Raw genomic sequence first — 19,768 nt, 5'->3', positions numbered from 1 at the left:
GGGGCAAGTCACTTCCCAAGTCTGATGTCAGGCTCCTTCTCTGCAAAATGCTATAATGATTGCTCCTAATGGGGTAACCAAGGTCAGATGAATTTATCTAATACTTTGTGAATGCTTAAGTAAACGAAAGCAGCGGTAATTGTCACTTCTGAGCAAAAGCCACAACATTGGCTATCTCAACTTTCTCCACAGATTTTCACTTTCTTACAGAAAAGCTGCAAGAATAGTACAAAGAATTCCCATAGGCCTTTCACCCAGTTTTTGCCAAATATTAACATTTTACTTCCTTTACTTTCTCTCTGCCTCTCTAAATATATTAAAAAATATAATGCTCATCTTTTCTTCTTTTTGAGACAGAGTCTTACTCTGTTGCCCAGGCTAGAGTGCTGTGGCATTGGCCTAACTTACAGCAACCTCAGACTCCTGGTTTAAATGATCATCCTGCCTTAGCCTCCTGAGTAGCTGGGACTACAGGCACCCTCCATGATGCCCAGCTAATTTTTCTCTCTCTTGCTTAGGCTGGTATACATCTTTTCTGAAGTGTTTGTAAGTAAATTTTAGACACGATGCTCCTTTGTACCTAAATGCTTCAATAGGTTGTTTTCTAAAAACAGAGGCATTTTTCTTATGTAACCACAGTCAATATGAGCATAAAATCAGGACATTAACATTGACAAAAATCTACCGTCTAATCTTGAGAACTTCCTCAGATTTCACAAGCTCTTCCAATGAAGTCCTTTAGAGAAAAAGAAAATCCCCAATCGTGCATTATTCAGTCGTCATGTTTCTTTGATCTCCTTTAATCTAGAGCAGTTCCTCGGTTTTTCATGACACCGACACTTTTGAAGAGTCCAGGCCAGTTACTCTGTGGAATGTCCCTCCGTTTGGGTTTGTCTGATGTTTTGTTATGATTGGATTCAGCTTCTGTGTTTTTGGCAGGGATAAGACAGAAGTGATGCTGTGCTTCTCTCAGGGTATCATGTCAGCGGCAGCCATTGGCCTTCTGAGGGCTGAAGCCAAGACCAACACACAAGATAGTTTCCTGAAACTTAAAACTCACACATGTGCAGCCGTGTCCACCTGGTGTTTAAACAGACCCTCAGCAAAGCACAGATCCAACTTCCTAAGTCATCAAGATGTACCCCAAAAGCCAAAGAGACAAGGTAATTCTAGGGTGGAAGATTCTTCAGAATACCTCACATCACACAGCCAAGGATACAAGAACTAAAGCAAACAGACAAACATCTTTAGGATGGGAGAAGATTTGCATGCTACGAATCTGACAAAGGACTGATAACTAGAATCTAAAGAGAAGTCAGATGAATCAACAAGAAAAGAGCAGACAATCCCATTTATAAGTGGGCAAGAGACTTGAACAGAAACTTCTCTGAAGAAGACAGACAAATGGCCAACAAATGCATGAAAAAATGCTCATCAACCCTACTTATCACAGAAATGCAAATCAAAATACTTCACAGATGAGGCTCACAAGCCCCAGAGAGGCAAAGGGACTTGTCCAAGGTCATACAGCTCCCAAGGGACAGAGCCAGGCCTTAGATTTAAATATTTGGATTAACTGTTCTCAAGATTGAATACAGCCACAGACTGGTAGGACAGGCCAGTGTGAAGAGGAAGTTTTGAGAGAAAAGGGAGCCCCCCTGACACTTGAGATGTGCAAAGTGGGCCAGGAGGTGGGGGGAAGCAAGAGAAAGAATTTTTGCTCTTGGTAGGTGCTCAGAAGTAGTATCTCAGTGCACAGATACTACTCAAGGAGTCATGGAATGGCCGAGATAGTGGTGATGTCAGTTACCCTTTGGTAAGTATCAATTGCTTTACAAATATCATCTCACTGAGTTCTCCCAGTTGTACATTATTATCCCTGACTTTTCTATAAGGCAACTGAGACTCATGCTTAAGCGAGTTGCCTAGCTCCTACGCCTATTAAGGGTGAAGCTGGAAGTCTACCCTCATGCTCTACTCAATTTTGTCTCCCAGAGACACTCTTATTTCTACTTTTAATCTAAGATTTTTTTTTAATTATAAAAGCAATACATGTTCACTGGAAAAACTTATAAAACAGAGACCCACAAATAAGAAAACTAAAATCATCAGTGGTTTTAAGGCACAGAAATACCCAGAAATAAAAAAATATGTAAAATGTGACAAAAATAAAATGGACTCAAACCATAGATATTTTGTGTCTTATTTTTTCCACTTGTTGATACATCAAAAATATTTCCATGTGTGCTTAGATACTCTTCCAAAACAAGGTTTTTTTTTGCACTAAAATTCCTCCTGGAATTTCTCAAAAAACTTCCATTTTTTATGACTTGAGTAGTATGTTTAAAATAACCCAACAGTTCCCATTTACAGAGGTAGAGGGATGGCAGAATAGCTAGATTCTATTCCCACTGCACAGAATCCCTGCTGTGCTTCTATCCTCCTCTGTCTGTGCCTCGGCATCCTTCTCCGTAAGGTAGGACCAAAATTACTGGGTTGTTCAGAGGATCAAATGATTTAACACTTCTGAAGTGCTTATAACAGTGACTGGCAGATAGAAAAACTCAACAAATGTGAATTATTAATGTTACCTCATATTGTAATAAAGGTCATATATACATCACCAAACCCCCCCCCAAAAAATAATAAAATAAAATACATTACGGAAAAGAAGAAAGTATAGCTAAACCTCAAAATATTCACCACTTTTTGATAATCTCTGATAGCATTTTTGTGCATATCCTTATGTATATTTAAAGCATTTTCACATGTATCAGAGATTTTTCTTTTCTTTTTTTTTGGTAGTTTTTGGCCAGGGCTGGGTTTGAACCCACCACCTCTGGTATATGGGGCCGGCTCCCTACTCCTTTGAGCCATAGGTACCACCCTATCGGAGATTTTTCTATGAGAGAGGTTTCTCATTCTGCTGATCAGGTAGATAACTTTGTGCTGCAAGGAAGGAAATGAAAAAGAGATTACAAAAATGGATATTGTAGGGGGTTCAGTGTGAGATTGGGTGCCTGACTTCGGTCCCCACTTTCTTCTCCATCTGGATTTGCAATGGTGGAGCATTCAGTGAAATTGCTTATTATTCTAGGGCCAGTTGTAAGTCTGAGAGCCAGCAATCACATATGGCTCAAATTACCCTGAAAAACTGCTCAGGAGACTGACATTCAGTGAGTTTTCCTCCATCAATGGAATGCATCACATTTTCTCTGGTGATGCACTAAAGGAAGTGGTTGATTATGTTTAAGAACCAGTTTTGCGAAATTCTTTCAAAAGTGGAATGACACAACACATTGTGATGGCTTCACTGCCAGCTGCTTTTCCTGCATAGGAAATAATACAACTCTCATCTCCCACTCACTCAGGTGCTAGCTCAAGAAAGGATTCTTCCGGTTTATTTGGACCGTTAGTGCTCACTTTTGCAAAACCTATTAACTGACGAAAGACTCATATCCACAATATATAAAGAATTCCTATAAATCAATAAGTAAAAGGCAAACAATCCAATATGAGCAGGCAAATAGTTTAGACAGTTTACAAATGAAGCTATGTAAGTGGTGAATAAGTTCATGAAAAGAGGTTCAATGTACTTATTAATCAGGGAAACACAAATTAAAACCAAAATGAGCTACCATATACACCTACCAGAATAATTAAAATAAAGAAGACTGGCTATAGCAAGATGAGTGAGAATATGGAGCTACTGGAATGCTGATACATTGCTGGTGGGACTCTAACATGGACAGCCACTCTGCAATTGTAAAAACAGGTGCAGAGTCACTTATAAAATTAGATAGACATATGTCTATGCAAGGACTTCTCTACCAATGGTTATAGCAGCTTTATTCATAGTAGCCCATAAGTGGAAACAACTCAAATGTCCAGTAGGTGAATGGATAAATTGAATTATTTCCATACAATTCAATATTACTCAAACCACAACAATTTACTGATACATACCCATACATTAAATCTCTAAATCATTATGTTATGTCAAAGAAGCCAGACACAAAGGACTACGTAAAGAGGCAAAACTAAGTTGAATTTAAAAGGGAAGAAAAAGCAACAAATACTGTTTTCTTTTCCCTCTTTTTTCCTTGAGCACATGCAGTTGAATTTGGCTAAGTTATTTCTGCTTACAATACAACTGCCTGTGTCTCACTCAGTAGACAATAAAGCCAGACGGAGAACCGTTAGATTTAAGAGGCTCAGTGGTTCTCAACCTTCCTAATACAGTTCCTCATGTTGTGGTGACCTCCAACCATAAAATTATTTTCGTTGCTACTGTGGGGGTCACCACCACACCAGGAACTGTATTAAAGGGTCGCAGCATTAGGAAGGTTGAGAACCACTGGTCTAGATCAGTAATTCTCAAGGGAAGATAGTGCCCTCTAGGGGTTATTTTCAGAACTTACTGGGACTTTTTTTCTTTATTCCTTTTTGGGGACAGAATATCTCTTCATAGCCCTTTGTAGGGTGTTGTGGTGGTGTTGCTCACAGCAAACTGCAACCTTTTGCCTCAGCCTCCCAAGTAGCTGGGACTACAGGCACCCGCCACAACGCCCAGTCATTTTTTTAGAGACGAGGTCTCACTCTGGCTCAGGTTGGTCTCGAACCTAAGCTCAGGAGATTGACCCCCATCCTCCCAGAGTGCTAGAGAATTTACTGGAGCATTTTTGATTGTCAAAATTCATGGGTCTCCTACTGGAATTTAATGGGTTTGGGCCCAGGAAAGTAAGGTAGGTGAAATGCAGTGTGTGTGACTGTCCTGGAAAATTCCTCAAACAAAATTCAAATATCCTACCAGCCATTTATATAGGTGAGAAAACCATTTATAATGTTCTGAACCCAGAATTAAGGCTATTATGCAAGTGCTTTTTACCAGCTGAATTTTCCTGGAATGAAAGCACTGTCTAAATCAAGGAATAATTATACTTTGTTTTGGTTGGAACTTTACCCAAGCTGTTCACAATTTTGCAGCACACAAATAGCAAGTAATACCATGGTAGTATTTGAATTGCCCACATAGCACACCTATTTGATTCTGTACTGACAGCTGATGTACTCATGCTATTTATAGGTATGAGATTTATTTTATTAGGTCTTTAGTGTATTTATGCATCAAGATATATATTGTAAAATGGTTTAACCGCCATTTAAAATAATGTAGTTAGGGCTTGATTTGCTTTTTCTTGAAGTTATGTGAGATAGATCACAATATTTATTAATTTTATTTTAGGACAGAAAGGGGACATTACAAAATATTATAAAGAAGGAGCATTGAGTCGAATAGGGCCCAGTGAATGTCAAGCTCTCATTAACAGGTTAGCAGGGCCTCCTGAGAGAATGGAGGGACTCCCCTTTTCCAGAAATTTCACTAATTTCCAGAAATCTCCCATTTTGATGATGTTCACTTCCCTGTAGGCCTAGGGGTTCTGCGTTACACGGAGAGAGGAGCAGACATATTTCTCCCCAGAGAAGTTTATTGCAAGGATGCATGGAAATGTGAACACACAGCACACTGTGCCTGTTCCATCCACTCATCCGAGTCTAGCCCTGCTCGTAGCCCTGGCTGAAGTGAAGACATATGCAGTCGTATGAAGTCATACCAGGAGCTCCCTCTCCATCATGCCCAGTTACTGGGCAAGAAATGAGCACTTTCCCAAGCCAAGTTAATCCTATAGGCTGACCCTTGACCAATGGGATGGGTTGGTACAAAATGACGAATTGGATCAATCAGAGTCTGTCTCAAGAATTTTTTTTCATTTCTTTCTTTTAAAAAAATTTCAGAATTATTGTACCCTCAATGAATCCCCAACAATAAAAAAAAAAAATTCAGATTAATATGATTAGGTTACAATGTTCGCGTTTGTTAGGTGAGGTCCCTGTTGTAGTTGTGTCCTGCCCCCAGGAGGTGTGCCGTACACCCTTACATTGTGCCCCTTCGGTGGGAGCACACCAATCCCCCTCCCTCATCTCCTCTCCCCCTCCCACCCCCAACTTAAATTGAATTGAGTTTTTCTCTTGTGTAGGTGTGTATTAGGTTTTCTACCGGCTTCATATTAGTATTGAGTATTTGGATACTGGCTTTTTCATTCTTGCGATACTTTACTAAGAAGAATGTTCTTCAACTCCATCCAGGTTAATGCAAAAGATGTAAAGTCTCCATCTTTTTTACAGCTGAATAGTACTCCATGGTATTCATATACAACAGTTTGTTAATCTACCCAGGGGTTGATAGGCACTTGGGTTGTTTCCATATCTTGGTGGTTGTAAATTGTGTCTCAAGAATTTGAATTGGGAAATACAGAAAGAATAAAGCAGTTTATAATTGAGGTTGAAGGTGAAAAGATGCCTTAGTAAAAGTCAAGGCTGAACAGTGGAGTGGGTGGTGGGAGGAGGAGTGGGGTAAAACCGAAATTTGAGGAAGCAGATACTATCAGCAAACAGAAGTGACTGGAGAAAGACAAGCACTCCCTTACTTCAATGCATAGTTTGTTCCAGAACTTGTGTTAAATCCAAACATCAAAGTATTGTGTGGTCTACCTCCTGCACCCCGCTTCTTATTGTGTAGCTTCCTTCCTTTGCACACCAATCAGGCTTTAGCCACATGGCCCTTCTTTCAGTTTCTTGAACAAGCCCCACCCCTGCAAGGCCAATGCATGCGCTGTTCTCTCTACTTGGAATATTCTAACAGGTTATAGCCGCCACACTTGCAAAGTCCATGTTTGCTTTATTTACCTAGAGACTAATATGGTGCCTGGCACACAGTAGGTAGATGATAGATATTTGTTATATGAATAAATAAACAAATGAATATTTTTTTTTTGAGACAGGGTCTTGCTTTGTATGATTTGGCTAGAGTGCAGTGGCATCGCCATAGCTCAGAGCAACCTCAAATTCCTGGGTTGAAGTGAAAACTCTTGCCTCAGCCTCCCAAGTAGCTGGGACTACAGGTGCTCACCACAATGTCCGGCTAATTTTTCTAGTTTTAGTAGACACAGGGTCTCCCTCTTGCTTAGGCTGGTCTAGAATTCCTGAGCTCAAGGGATCCTCTTACCTTGGCTTCCCAGAGTTCTAGGATTATAAGCACGAGCCACCTCACCCTGGCTGGAAAAACCCAATTTTGACTTTGGTCTGAACATTCAGCCTCAGCTTCACTCTTTGGAAGGATTTATCCAAATACCTACTTTGGTGTTATTTCTCATGCCCTGAACTTGGGTGTGCTCGATGATTTCATAAATGCATGGTTTACCGGCATGTCCATGTCCAATAAGCATAACACCTTTAGTAATAAGAACAAGGCATAATATTTGAATTTATTGTTAATATAGGAGTACTCATTTTCAAACATAGGTAGACACTCTCCATGTGACTTGGAATGGACGTCCATATTTAAACTCATTTGTCTTTTGAGAAATAAGTGTATATTTATTACTGCAGGAATAAAATGTTGCAACAGATGATTGTGAAAGCTATCAACATTAGGAAGAAAAATAATTAAGAACTTCAATAATTCAACTGATAAGAAAATATACTAAGTTAATTAATTAATTAAATTTTTTTTTTTGAGACAGAGTCTCAAGCTGTTGCCCTGGGTAGAATGCTGTGGCATCACAGCTCACAGCAACCTCAAACTCTTGGGCTTAAGTGATTTTCTTGTCTCAGCCTCCCAAGTAGCTGGGACTACAGGTGCCCACCACAACACCTGGCTATATTTTGGTTGTAGTTGTCATTGTTGCTTAGCAGGCCCAGGCCAGGTTCGAAACTGCTACCCTAGGTGTATGTGGCTGGCACCCTGCCCACTGTGCTACAGGTGCTGCCAGGTGAGTTAATTTAAATACTGAGAGAATATGTTAGCTCGATAATCTTAAGAGCATTATATCCAAACAATATTTTAAATGTTTTGGATATTAGTAGTAGGGAAAACAATAGAGATTATATTACAGTTCAAATATTTGTTAAAATGTTATCATTCATCACATAAAAAAGCCTATTAGAAATGTATATGCCTTTTTGGTCTTTAATTCTATTTAGACATAAGTCTTCCAACACAAAATTCTGTTTGAGAATTCCTCACAGCTTGTAAGGATGATGAAAAAGCTTACTGTGAATTTGGTCACCTCAAAGTTTCATAGATAGGAAAGATTCCAAAATCATGCCCCATGACATCGAGGATGATAAATTATCTTCAATTTATACATGCTGTTGAGTATAAAAACAATAAAGAATAAAGGAAAGTATTATGCAAAAGTGAGTTATCCTGGACATATTTATTATCACTAATCAATATAAAAGATAACATGCTTTATGATGGCTAAAATATTACAATAAAATTTGTTGAACTTTTGGCTATAAACTACCTCTCAATTTTAGTAGTTGAAGATAGAATATTTTAGAATTTTCTGACTTTTTTAAAGCTAGGCATCCGAAATTTGAAAATCTTTCTAGAAAATATGTTTCTGAAATTTATTTTTGTAAATTTTATTAAAAAAAATTTTTTTTGAGACACAGAGTCTTACCCTGTTGCCTAGGCCAGAGTACCCTGGTGTTAGCCTAGCTCACAGCAACCTCAAACTCTTGGGTTCAAGCCATCCTCCTGCCTCAGCCACCTGAGTAGCTGGGACTGACTATAGGTGCCTGCCACAACACATAATTTTTTTCTAGTTTTAGTAGAGACAGGGTCTTGCTGTTGCTCAGGCTGGTCTCAAACTCCAGAGCTCTGGGTGACGCCTGTGGCTCAAAGGTGTAGGGCGCTGGCCCCATATGCTTGGAGGTGGCAGGTTCAAACCCAGCCCCTACCCAAAAACTGCAAAAAAAAAAAACAAAACTCCAGAGCTCTGTGATTTTCCCGCCTTCACCTCCCAGTTCAATCCTCCAGAGTGGCAGGATTACAGGCGTGAATCACCGTGTTCAGCCAGGCCATTTACTTTTTTGAAAAGTGGAAATAGAATGCCCACGCCCTTCGCTGGCGGGCCATAGGTCACTCTGATGATTAACCAGGATAAAGCCTTTAACTTCTATTTAAGTCACTTAAGCTGTTTTCTTTTTTTTCTGAATGGAAATTTGGAGTGAGATCTAGGAGCAACAAACTGGAGAAAATGGTAAGCAGAATTTTACAATTAAAGTTGGTGGCTGAGAAAGGAACTTGAACTGAAAATGTATATGCAGAATTAACCTTGTCTCAGTTCTATAGTGCCTGCACGAGATGGAGTCAGAACAGCGTGGAGTGTTTCAGCTGATTTCTGTGCCCCGTGTCTCCCCCTGCCCCCTTTCCCTCTCTCCTCCCCTCCAAGGGAGGGTTTGCTTCCTGAGAGCCCAGGTTTCTGAATAACAAGAGATTAAATACTTACAGAGTCTGGCTTTTTATTAAGGCAATCCCACCTACCTGTCTTTTTAGATATTCTGACAGGCTATTGCATCTCAGATTCAGCAGAGAAAATAAGCTGTCACCTCCCCATCAAAGTTCCAGAGTAAACAAATGGTGCCATCACTCAAGATAACACACAGATCGCCTTCCCCCATAAAAAGCAAGAGCTCATTTATGACTGAGGAAGAGGCGGGTTGTATGAACGCCACATGTAAAGAGCCCCCAGGGATTCCCACACTGGCAGATTTGTGCGGGGGCTGCGTTGCCAGTGAGTTTGTAATGACCATGATGCGCCTGTGTGCAAATACATGATGGCTTTTCTCAGAAAAGAACTCAGGCGAAACTCTGTCCCCACTTCTGGTTTTGCCCTGCTGTGTTGTAATGACGTGGGCCTTTTGAGGTGGTTTTAGTTCGTCTGGGTTCGAGCTGACCATCTCTGCTGGTTAGATATGAGTAAAAATGATTCTGAAGAAAAAAAATTTTAAATGAAAGTTTTTTTTCCTGAAAGTTTGGTCCCAAAATGTGGGTGTACACTATACACGGGTGCACGGCAAAATACAGTTACGTCTTAAGCCTTTGAACTTAAAAGATTTAAGAAACACAAGAATACATAAGCACATACTTTGTTAGCGGCTGGAACAGTGATGTCATCATATGTGGATTCCAGAAAATTCCACTAGACACTTGTGAGAGAGTGAGATTAAAAAGGCAAATAATGTTTCATTATGAAAATGGTTTTGAAGTCCCAAACCACCTGAAAGGGAGTCTCCTGAGAAGTGCTGGAGGGGACACAGGCAAACACAGGGATAGTCCAGAAGTGTTTATTGACAGAGCTCAGGAACCTGCTGGGGTCAGACTCCGGGGAGCTTCATCTACATTTGCATGGCTTTAGGCTTCAAACACTTAAAATGACCATGGCCTTTCTTTTGGCTGGTACCTGGGCTTCACACAGCACATTTTGGTATTTGTGCAGTAAACATAGACCCTTTCCTTCTTGGAGCATTTATGGCGGCATTTGCCACGAAGATTCCAGCATCTTTGGGTGCCACCTGACACGAAGCAGAAATAAGAACAGTGTCAGTCTCAGGAAGAGATAGGCTCTGGATTTGAAAAGTCTGTAAAAGGATTAAGGCAGGCGTGCTAGAGGGTCCAAGTTCCCTTCCCTTTGATCCTTTCCACCTTTCACCTTCCCCCCATTTTTTTGCTACCTATCTGGCCTAGGAATCTAGACTGAGACACAAACCAGCACACTTCAAAACCTGCCCTTGAAAGAACTGTTCTGACAGTCCCTGGGATGGGATGGGGCATGACAAACAGAAACAATGTCCAAGCATTCCAACCACAATTTTGCAATCATTAAGACCTGCTACCTGAGGCAAAGCAAAAGACCTGCACCCCTCTTTTCTCTATAAAAACTCTACTTCTGCTTTGACTGAGTTATCTTGGTGTACATCACTGGAATAAAACCTTTAACTTCTATTTAAGTCACTTAAGCTGGTTTCTTTTTTTTCTGATATAGAGTCTTACTATGTTGCCCTGGGTAGAGTGCCATTGCATCACAGCTCACAGAAACCTCAAACTCTTGGGCTTAAGCAATCCTCTTGCCTCAGCCTCCCATGTAGCTGGGGCTACAGGCACCTGACACAGCACCTGGTTATTTGTTGTTGTTGTTGTTGTCGTCATTGTTGTTTAGCAGGCCTGGGTCAGGTTCAAACCTGCCAGTTTCGGTGCACGTGGCTGGCACTGTAACCACTGTGCTACGAGCACCAAGCCTTAAGCTATTTTCTTCTGACAGGAATGGTAGAAGGCCAACACAGAGAAAAAGGGATGGGACAGGAAAGAGTGATATAGATTCACATCCTTTCTGGATACCCATTCCTAACTCTGGCCCTCCATGGAGGTTTCCTCTCAGTGGTGCGTGAACTGTTGAAGCTTTGAAAACCTGGATTTGAAACCTGGCTTTACCACATGTAAACTGGGAAATCTTCATCAAGTTACTTCCTTTCACAGCACAGAGCTCCTCTTCTTTTGAGACAGAGTCTCACTCTGTTGCCCAGACTAGAGTGTCCTGGCATCAGCCTAGTTCACAGCAAGCTCAAACTCCTAGGTTCAAGAGATCCTCCTGGTCAGCTTCCTGAGTAGCTTGGACTACAGGCATCTGCCATAATGCTTGGCTAATATTATTTATTTTTAGTAGACATGAGGGGTCTCGCTCTTTTATTTATTTATTTATTTTTGAGACAGAGTCTTACTTTGTTGCCCTCAGTAGAGTGTTGTGGCATCACAGCTCACAGCAACCTCCAACTCTTGAGCTCAAGCAATTCTCTTGCCTCAACCTCCCGAGTAGCTGGTCTACAGGCGCCCGCCACAATGCCCAGCTATTTTTGGTTGCAGTTGTCATTGTTGTTTAGCAGGTCTGGGCCAGGCTCGAACCCACCAGCCTTGGTATATGTGGCTGGCGCCCTACTCGCTGAGCTACGGGCACCGAGCTGGGGTGGGAGGGATCTTGCTCTTGTTCAGGCTGTTCTCAAACTCCTGTGCTCAAGGGATCCTCCCCTCTTGGCCTCCCAGAGTGTTAGGATTATAGGTGTGAGCCTCTGCACCTGGTCCATTTTCCTCTTATTAAAAAAGGCATAAAAGCACCCATTTCAGAGAGCAGTTGTAGATGCTAAATTAAATAGCATAACTTGGCTCGGTGCCCGTAGCTCAGTGAGTAGGCCACATACACGGAGGCTGGTGGGTTTGAGCCCGGCCTGGGCCTGCTAAACAACAAGGACAACTGCAACCAAAAAAAAAAGCTGGGTGTTGTGACGGGCGCCTATAGTCCCAGCTATTTGGGAGGCTGAAGCAAGAGAATGGCTTAAGCCCAAGAGTTTGAGGTTGCTGTGAGCTGTGACACCACAGCACTCTACTGAGGGCAACATAGTGAGACTCTGTCTCAAAAAAAAAAAAAATAACATAAACTCTACCAGCATTAAAAAATTTCATAAATAAGGTGACAGAAAGAATTGGTAATGAAGTAAAAATATATTTTCAGAAAAATTCTAGCCTGAAAGAAATAATTTCAACAGATAATGTCTTAGGAGAAATAGAGGATGAAAAAGAAGAAAAATATAAAAATTATAAGACATGGGACTTCTTCAGGCCGAGAAGGAGTAACAGGGACCATATTTACCCTCTTGCTTTATACAACAAGGTAATTGGATAGACGTATATGAAACCATGGTTTTCAGACCCTGGGAAACAGATAGCATGAGACTGTGATCTTAGAGAGAAGGGGAGCAATGAAGTGAGTCCTGTGATTGTGCCCACTCGCATGTTTACTGCTCAGAAGCTGTTTCTGTGTTATAATGCAAAAAAGGGGAGCCCAACAGAGCCTAATAGTCTTACTGCATGGAGTGAATTGAGGAGATAGAAATTGATGTTCAAGGAGGCCAACTAAGCTAAAATTTGTGGTTCATAGTAAGAGAGAGAAAGAGAGAGAACAAACAAGGTGAGTGAGCCCGGTCGAAGAGGTCTGCAGAGGGAACCCCACTAGTCTTTAAATACTTATCTGTGCATGTGCTAGAGAAACTACCAAAGGCCTGGGAAAAAAGTCATTAAAAAGAAGTATGCAGAATAATTCTCAGTGATTGCATAGGTCTGGGAATAGCTTATGTTTCCACCTGCCTGCGTGGAGGACCTTATAACATTTGCAGCATTCAGTATTCAGAATGCTGTTGCTTTCTGAATGGGGCTAAATTAGCCTTAGACTAAAGGATGTCCTGTCTATTCTGAAAAAGCTTCAAGTCAGCCTTGAAAATATTCATCTGATTACAACTAACCTAACACACTTTAAAGGAATACAACAAAATACAAGCAACCAAAAGTGTAGAATTTGCTGGGTGGCTCCTCTGGGAGGCTGCGGAGGGCAGATCACCTGAGTCCAGGAGTTTGAGAACAGCTTAGGCAACATAGTGAGACCATATTTAAAAAAAAAAAAAAAATAGTAGGGTATGGTGGTGCACACCCATAGTCCTAGCTACTTGGGAAGTTGAAATGTAAGAGTTGCTTGAACCTAGGAGTTTGAAGTTACAGTGAGCTATGATTCTGCCACACTGCACTCTACTCTGGGTGCCAGAGTGGGATCCCATCTCTAAAATAAAACAAAAAACCCAACAGAAAAAAGTGGGAAATTTACAGTGCACAGCATCCAGATATTTTTCAGGGATGCACATGTGTGCACACACACACATACACACATACAAACGCAGTGGAAAAATATGACTAATAACCAGGAGAAAACCAATCAACTGGCGAGAAACGGCAAAGGTGATAAAACTAGCAGACAAAGATGACAAAACAGTTATGGTAAATATGCTCTAAATACTCCAGAAGGTAGAGGAAAACCTGAGAAAAAAGAGAGGAGACAAAGATGCAAAAAAAAAAAAAAAAAAAAAATTCATGTAGAAACACTTGAGAAGAAACACTATTAAATGAAAAACCTAGTGATATTAACAGTATATTAGAGTGAAAAAGAAAAGATAAATGTGCTTGAAGACTTAGCAGCAGAAACTATCCAAAATGAAACACAGAGAGAAAAAAGACTGGAAAAAAAAAAAAAAGAAACAGAGTATCAGTGACCCATGGGACAATAGCAAGCCATCTAACATATGTATAATTGGAATATCAAAAGGAGAGGAGAGAGGAGGGACAGAAAAAATATTTGACTAAATAACGTCTGAAAATTTTTAAGTTTGATGAAAACTCTAAACCCATAGATCCAAGAACCTCGGTGAACTCCAAGCTGAATAAAGCCTAAAGAGAAGCATGCAGAGACATATCATAATCAAACTGCTAAAAATCATGATTAAGAAAAACATCTTAAAACACTCAGAGGACAAGACACATTAAGCACTTAGGAAAAACTATGTCCACTGCTAGAGTCAGAAACTGACACGAGCAGACCAGTGGAGAGAAATCTTTAAAGTAGTGAAATGGAAACAAAGTCAGCCCAGCATTCTTTACATGGCTGGACATGGTGGCTCACACCTGTAATCCTAGTGGTCTAGGAGGCTGAGGTGGGTGGATTGCTTGAGCTCACGTGTTCAAGACCAACCTGAGCAAGAGTGAGACCCCCCATCTCTATTAAAAATAAAAAACTGAGGCAGAAGGATCTCTTAAGCCCAAGAGTTGGAGGTTGCTGTGAGCTACCACTGCATGGGACTCTGACCTGGGGCAACAGAGTGAGACTCTGTCTCAAAAAAAAAACAAATTCTTTACATAACAAAAATCCTCTAAAATGGAGAGATAAAGACTTTTTTCAGATATTCAAAACCTGAGAAAATTTATCACTGAAAGCTTTCACTATAAGAAATGTTAAGGCAGAAGACATGCTTCCATATGGAAATCTGAATGACTATATAAAGGAACAAAGAGAGTCAAAACTAGTAAACATGTAGGCAAACGCAAAAAACTTTTATTCTTATTTCTTTGGAAAGATAATTGCTAGCCATAGGGGTGCACGCTTGTAGTCCTAGCTACTCAGGAGGCTGAGGCAAGAGGATTGCCTGAGCCCAAGAGTTTCAGCTTGCTGTGAGCTATGATGCCAATGCAATGGAGTGAGAGGTCTCAAAAAAAAAAAAAAAAAAAGCAGAAATGAAATGTATAATAATAGCACAAAGACTGAGAGAGGGGGAAATGGAAATATACTATACTGCTTAAGATTCTAACCCTATATGTAAATTGGCATATTATTTGAAAGTAGAATGTGATAAGGTAAAAATTTCTACTGTAAACCTTAGAACTAATTCAAGATCTGGCGTAGGAATTGTACGAGATGAGCCTAGACTATCCCATCACTCCAGATAGCCAGTGTGAACCTGTGAAACTGCTTTTGTTAACTAACATATAAACAAAGTGCTGAGAAACCCTCTTTGTTCAAGTCTTGAGTGTCAGAAACTTGTATTTGATATAATATCAGCAAGAATGGAACGTTGTATTCTTCTCTGGGAGAAACTACCCCAGGTAGCTCACAGAAACTTTTTTCTTTAAATATAGAAAGGCAGGCTTGATTTCAGAGCTAGGTACAAAGTATCAGAAGGTTTTAGGATACAAAATTTTGCATCTATCTTAATTTTGTACTTTCCATGGAAGTGGGACCTTGAATCCCTTTTTCAGCCAAGGTCTGATGTTAACCTCCCTTAGGCACTGCCCACTGCCTGGCCCTGCCTTGCCTTGAAGTCTATCAAACATGGCTTCATTTACCCTGCACTTCCCCTTCGTTCCCCTTATTTGCGCAGGGAAATTCGCTAGCTTTTTGGAGGATTTCCATCTCATCTCATCTCCTTTCTTTTTCTTTTCTTTTTTTTTTTTTTTGAGACATAGTCTCACTGTGTTACCCAGGCTAGAGCATATAGTTCAGAGCAACCTCAAACTCCTAGGTTCAAGTGAGTCTCCTGCTTCAGCCTCCCGAGTAGCTGGACTACAGATCTCTGCCACAAAGCCCCACTAATTTTTCTATTTTTAGTAGAGGTGGGGTCTTGCTCTTGCTTAGGCTTGTCTAGAACTCCTGAGCTCAGGGCATCCTCTTGCCTCAGCCTCCCAGAATGCCAGGGTTACAGGCCTGAGCCTCCACACTGGGCACTTTATAAATTAATTCTATCTTCAGCATGGATACAGCGTATCATGGTGTCTTCTGGAGGGGGATTAGAAATAGCGGAGGGAAGTGGCTGAACATCTCTCTCTGCTCTCTTGTAGCATAAAATATATCCAGAAGGTCCCCAAACTCCCTTGTCTTTGGTTAAGATAGGAAAACCAGTGACAAAATGCAGAAGGCAGTAAGGGAAGATGTGAAAAGCATTAATCCAGGAATCAGATAGGAAATTTGGTTGAAATGAAAGGCCAAGTTAGTGGTGGGGTCCTCAATATGGCCAAGAGATTTCATCAGCCATGGGATTCAGTAACAAGAGGACACTCTGGTCGCTCTCAATGAGGGATATTACCAGGGCCGGGCATGGTGGCTAACACCTGTAATCCTAGCACTCTGGGAGGCCGAGGCAGGAGGATTGCTTGAGCTCACAGGTTCGAGACCAGCCTGAGCAAGAGCAAGACCCTGTCTCTAAAAATAGCCAGGTGTTGTGGCAGGCGCCTGTAGTCCCAGCTACTTGGGAGGCTTAGGCAAGAGACTTGCTTGAGCCCAAGAGTTTGAGGTTGCTGTGAGCTGACGCCATGGCACTCTACCAAGGGTGACAAAGTGAGATTCTGTCTCCAAAAAACCCAAACAAAAAAATGAGGGATATTACCCTAGAGGACCACAGGGTCCAGGACAGGGACCTTCCCCACCTCCTCATGTTCCTGCCCCAGGGCCTTTGCACATGTCATTTCCTCTAGCTTGATTATTCTTCCCTATATATCCACATGGTTTACCATGTATGGTCCCTTTGGTCCCAGTGAGCCATTTAATTAGCACTCCATTAAAAATATCAAAACACCTTCCCCTAGTATTTGCTATCCTCCTTCATGCCTATTTTGCTCTTTGCATTCATCATCATCATCATGGGACAGATGTTTCACTTATTTTCAAAATTCTCTGGATCCTCCAGTAGAATGTAAAATCTCTGGATCCTCCAGTAGAGGAACAAAATCTCTGTCTTCTGTCCACAGAATCTGAAGACAAAGATTTTGCTCATCTTGTTTTGTTCTGCTTTGCTCATTATCCTGCCTCCAGCACCCATCACAGTGCCAGGAACATGAAATCTATTCAACCATTTTACTGAATGCAACAACTAATTAATTGATGACATATCAACTCACTTTCTCCTAAATCTAGATGCTCTCCCTGGAAGAAGGGGGGAAGAAAGGAGACATACCAAAAGACTGGATATTTATTCAAAAGAGACTGAATTAACTTGGAGAGTATCTTAAACCAGATAGACAAACATTTAAGTACCGAGTTTTGGCACAGCCTCTATGTGCCCTCTCCTGCCCCTCCCTCCACCAGCTCACCCACCATCAGGATGGCAGATCTTGGGAAAGTTTGGATGTTATAGAAAATGAAGAAGGTACAGCATTCTTTTGCACACCAAGATTTCAGTGTGTCCCGTGTTGTTCCCTTACCCTGCTATTACTATACGCTTGATGTTGTTATAGCAGTTGAGAAATAAGGAAATTGACACTCTGAGCAGCTGAGCTGCTTCTTCGGGGTCACAGAGTTAGGACATGGTGGGGGAGGGTTAACTAGGTTTTGGGCTTTCCTTTCTCCCCCTGGTGAGTGTTTTCAGGGTCATAGGCAGGCATGAGGACTGACATCAGCTAATGCAGGAAATTCACCCATTCTAACTCTGTGGAAAGGTGAGCTGACAGCCTTGGGGTGGGCTGCCAGATGAGCGGGAGGGAGCAAGCATCTGGAGCTGGACTTGGTGGGATGTGCAGATCTAACCAGAGGCCATCTCTACTTAAGTCACCCACGGCTCCCTCTCCTGGAGTTTGAGGCCCATCCAGACCTGGGCCCTGTGTGCTCACTCCTCCCTGCTTCCCTGACCCACTCCTCAGCTTTGTGCTGCTTCCCCGAATGGGAGGCCATGTCTCTCCCATGTCTGGACCTTCACAGAAGCTGACCTCTTTGCCTGGACACCCTTTTCTTAGGCCTCCTCTTCTTGCTTTTCTACTCATTTCTCAGGACTTGGGGTATCCCTTTACCAGGACTCTCCTGACCCTCAGGCTGGGCTGGTCCCTCCCATGTGCACCCAGCCAGCTGGCTGGCTTCTCTCTGACATAGCCATGTCACCCTGGGTTGTAAGTGCTGGTGTAACTGTCTCCTCAGGGCCATGCCATTTATCTCTGTGGTCCTAGCTCCCAACACAGCGTCTGGTACAGAGGCAGCAACAGTAAACATGAGCTTTTCTCTCCTACTAAGGTGGCTGTGATCTTTACAAAGCCTAGATCATTCTGGGGACTGTTCTGCAAAAGCACCACGGCTGCCTCTTCTCTTTCCTGCTCTCTTGCCCCCCTTCCCCACTCTTCCTCACACCCCAGGCCACCTGCACATGCTCCCTAGAGCTGAGCAGGGAAAGGAGGGGATGGCGTGTCCTAGCTAGGAGCTCTGTGCGTCGTAGTTGGCACCTAACGTCTGGCATCCGATGCTGGGGAGGGTGTCTCCTAAACATGGTCCAAATTGTGACCCGCAGCCTGCTCTCTGCCACCCTTTGGGTTTTCCCTGACCAGGCCTCAGTCTCCAAACCCTGCCCCTGCCCTGAGGAGGTCCAGGTTACCTGGAGTGAGCTGAGACAAGAGCAGCAGTGCAGCCAAAGTCAGCAAAAGGAGCTTCATGGCTGGAGACCGCCCAAGGTGAAGCTGCAAGTGCGATGTGACCGCAGACCTAACGGAACATGGGGGAGTGCCCGGCCCCGGCTCGCTGTCCCTCTGATAACCACAGCACACATTCTGCCCTCAGCTGCGCACGGTACAGTCCTCACTCCCCTCCACAGTGTGGTGCCCACACCTCTGCGCTGACACGCCTCCCTTTGTCCTGTAGGTCGGTAGAGAGAGGTCCAAGGTCCAGCCTTCCACCCTGCTCCAAGAGGTCCAAGGTCCGGCCTTCCACCCTGCTCTAAACCACCTGAACCCAGGCACCACACGGGGGCGCCACCGACGTGGAGTCGGGAGGGTCAGGGACGCCCGCAGCGCAGCGTTTGAAGAATAAATACCACCCAACAGGCAGAGGAACCGAGATGCGATTGCTGGCAGAGGAATGTCGGTAGGCAGGTTCGTGATGGTGAAATGAAAAATATGACGTAATCGGAGCAAAAACTGGGAGAAAAATGACAGTAAGAGATACAGCTGCAAGCTCTGCCGGGGGTCCTCAAACTGCGGCCCGCGGGCCACATGAGGCGGTGTGATTCTATTTGTTCCCGTTTTGTTTTTTTACTTCAAAATAAGATATGTGCAGTGTGCATAGGAATTTGTTCATAGTTGTTTTTTTCTTTTTGAGCCACAGGCACCGCCCCATAGTTTTTTTTTTAAACTGTAGTTCAGCCCTCCAACGTCTGAGGGACAGTGAACTGACCCCCTGTTTAAAAAGTTTGAGGACCCCTGCTAGGCTGTCCGTGTCCTCTAGAAGTGCCAGGGGCCACAGCGCTCTGCCAGTACTGGCCCTGGAGTGGACTGTACTCTCAGGGCCACCGTCATGGGCACCAGGCTGTGCCCTTTCCTCAGAGATGCAAGAACCAGCCATTGAGGGTCCCTCGGCTGAACTCAGGATTTGAAAACCCCTTCTCTTTCCCTCATTTTCCTCAGTCCTCTCGGGCGGTAGCTGCATCCTGTGGTCCATAACACTTGTTTCCTCAGGGCCCTTGCAGGAATGTGTAACGGATTCCCCCCACTAAATAGCCTCTGTTGGGCGGCGCCAGTAGC

The 19,768-nt window shown here is 42.7% G+C and overlaps 1 protein-coding gene across 1 annotated transcript; it reads right to left on the bottom strand.

The window, feature by feature from the left end:
- Positions 1-10,208: 10,208 nt before the first annotated feature.
- On the bottom strand, positions 10,209-18,781 carry DEFB123 (defensin beta 123). Its single transcript, XM_053574156.1, has 2 exons — positions 18,628-18,781; positions 10,209-10,425 (listed from the first exon to the last, which is right to left on the bottom strand). The coding sequence occupies exons 1-2, from the start codon at positions 18,683-18,685 to the stop codon at positions 10,280-10,282; spliced, it is 204 nt and encodes a 67-aa protein (XP_053430131.1). The 5' UTR covers positions 18,686-18,781; the 3' UTR covers positions 10,209-10,279.
- Between the last annotated feature and the right edge of the window lie 987 nt (positions 18,782-19,768).

This window comes from Nycticebus coucang, chromosome 21 (assembly GCF_027406575.1).
Source record: "Nycticebus coucang isolate mNycCou1 chromosome 21, mNycCou1.pri, whole genome shotgun sequence".
Classification (NCBI taxonomy): domain Eukaryota; kingdom Metazoa; phylum Chordata; class Mammalia; order Primates; family Lorisidae; genus Nycticebus; species Nycticebus coucang.
Note: the sequence above shows the minus strand (reverse complement) of the source record. Positions and strands in the feature narration are given on the sequence as shown.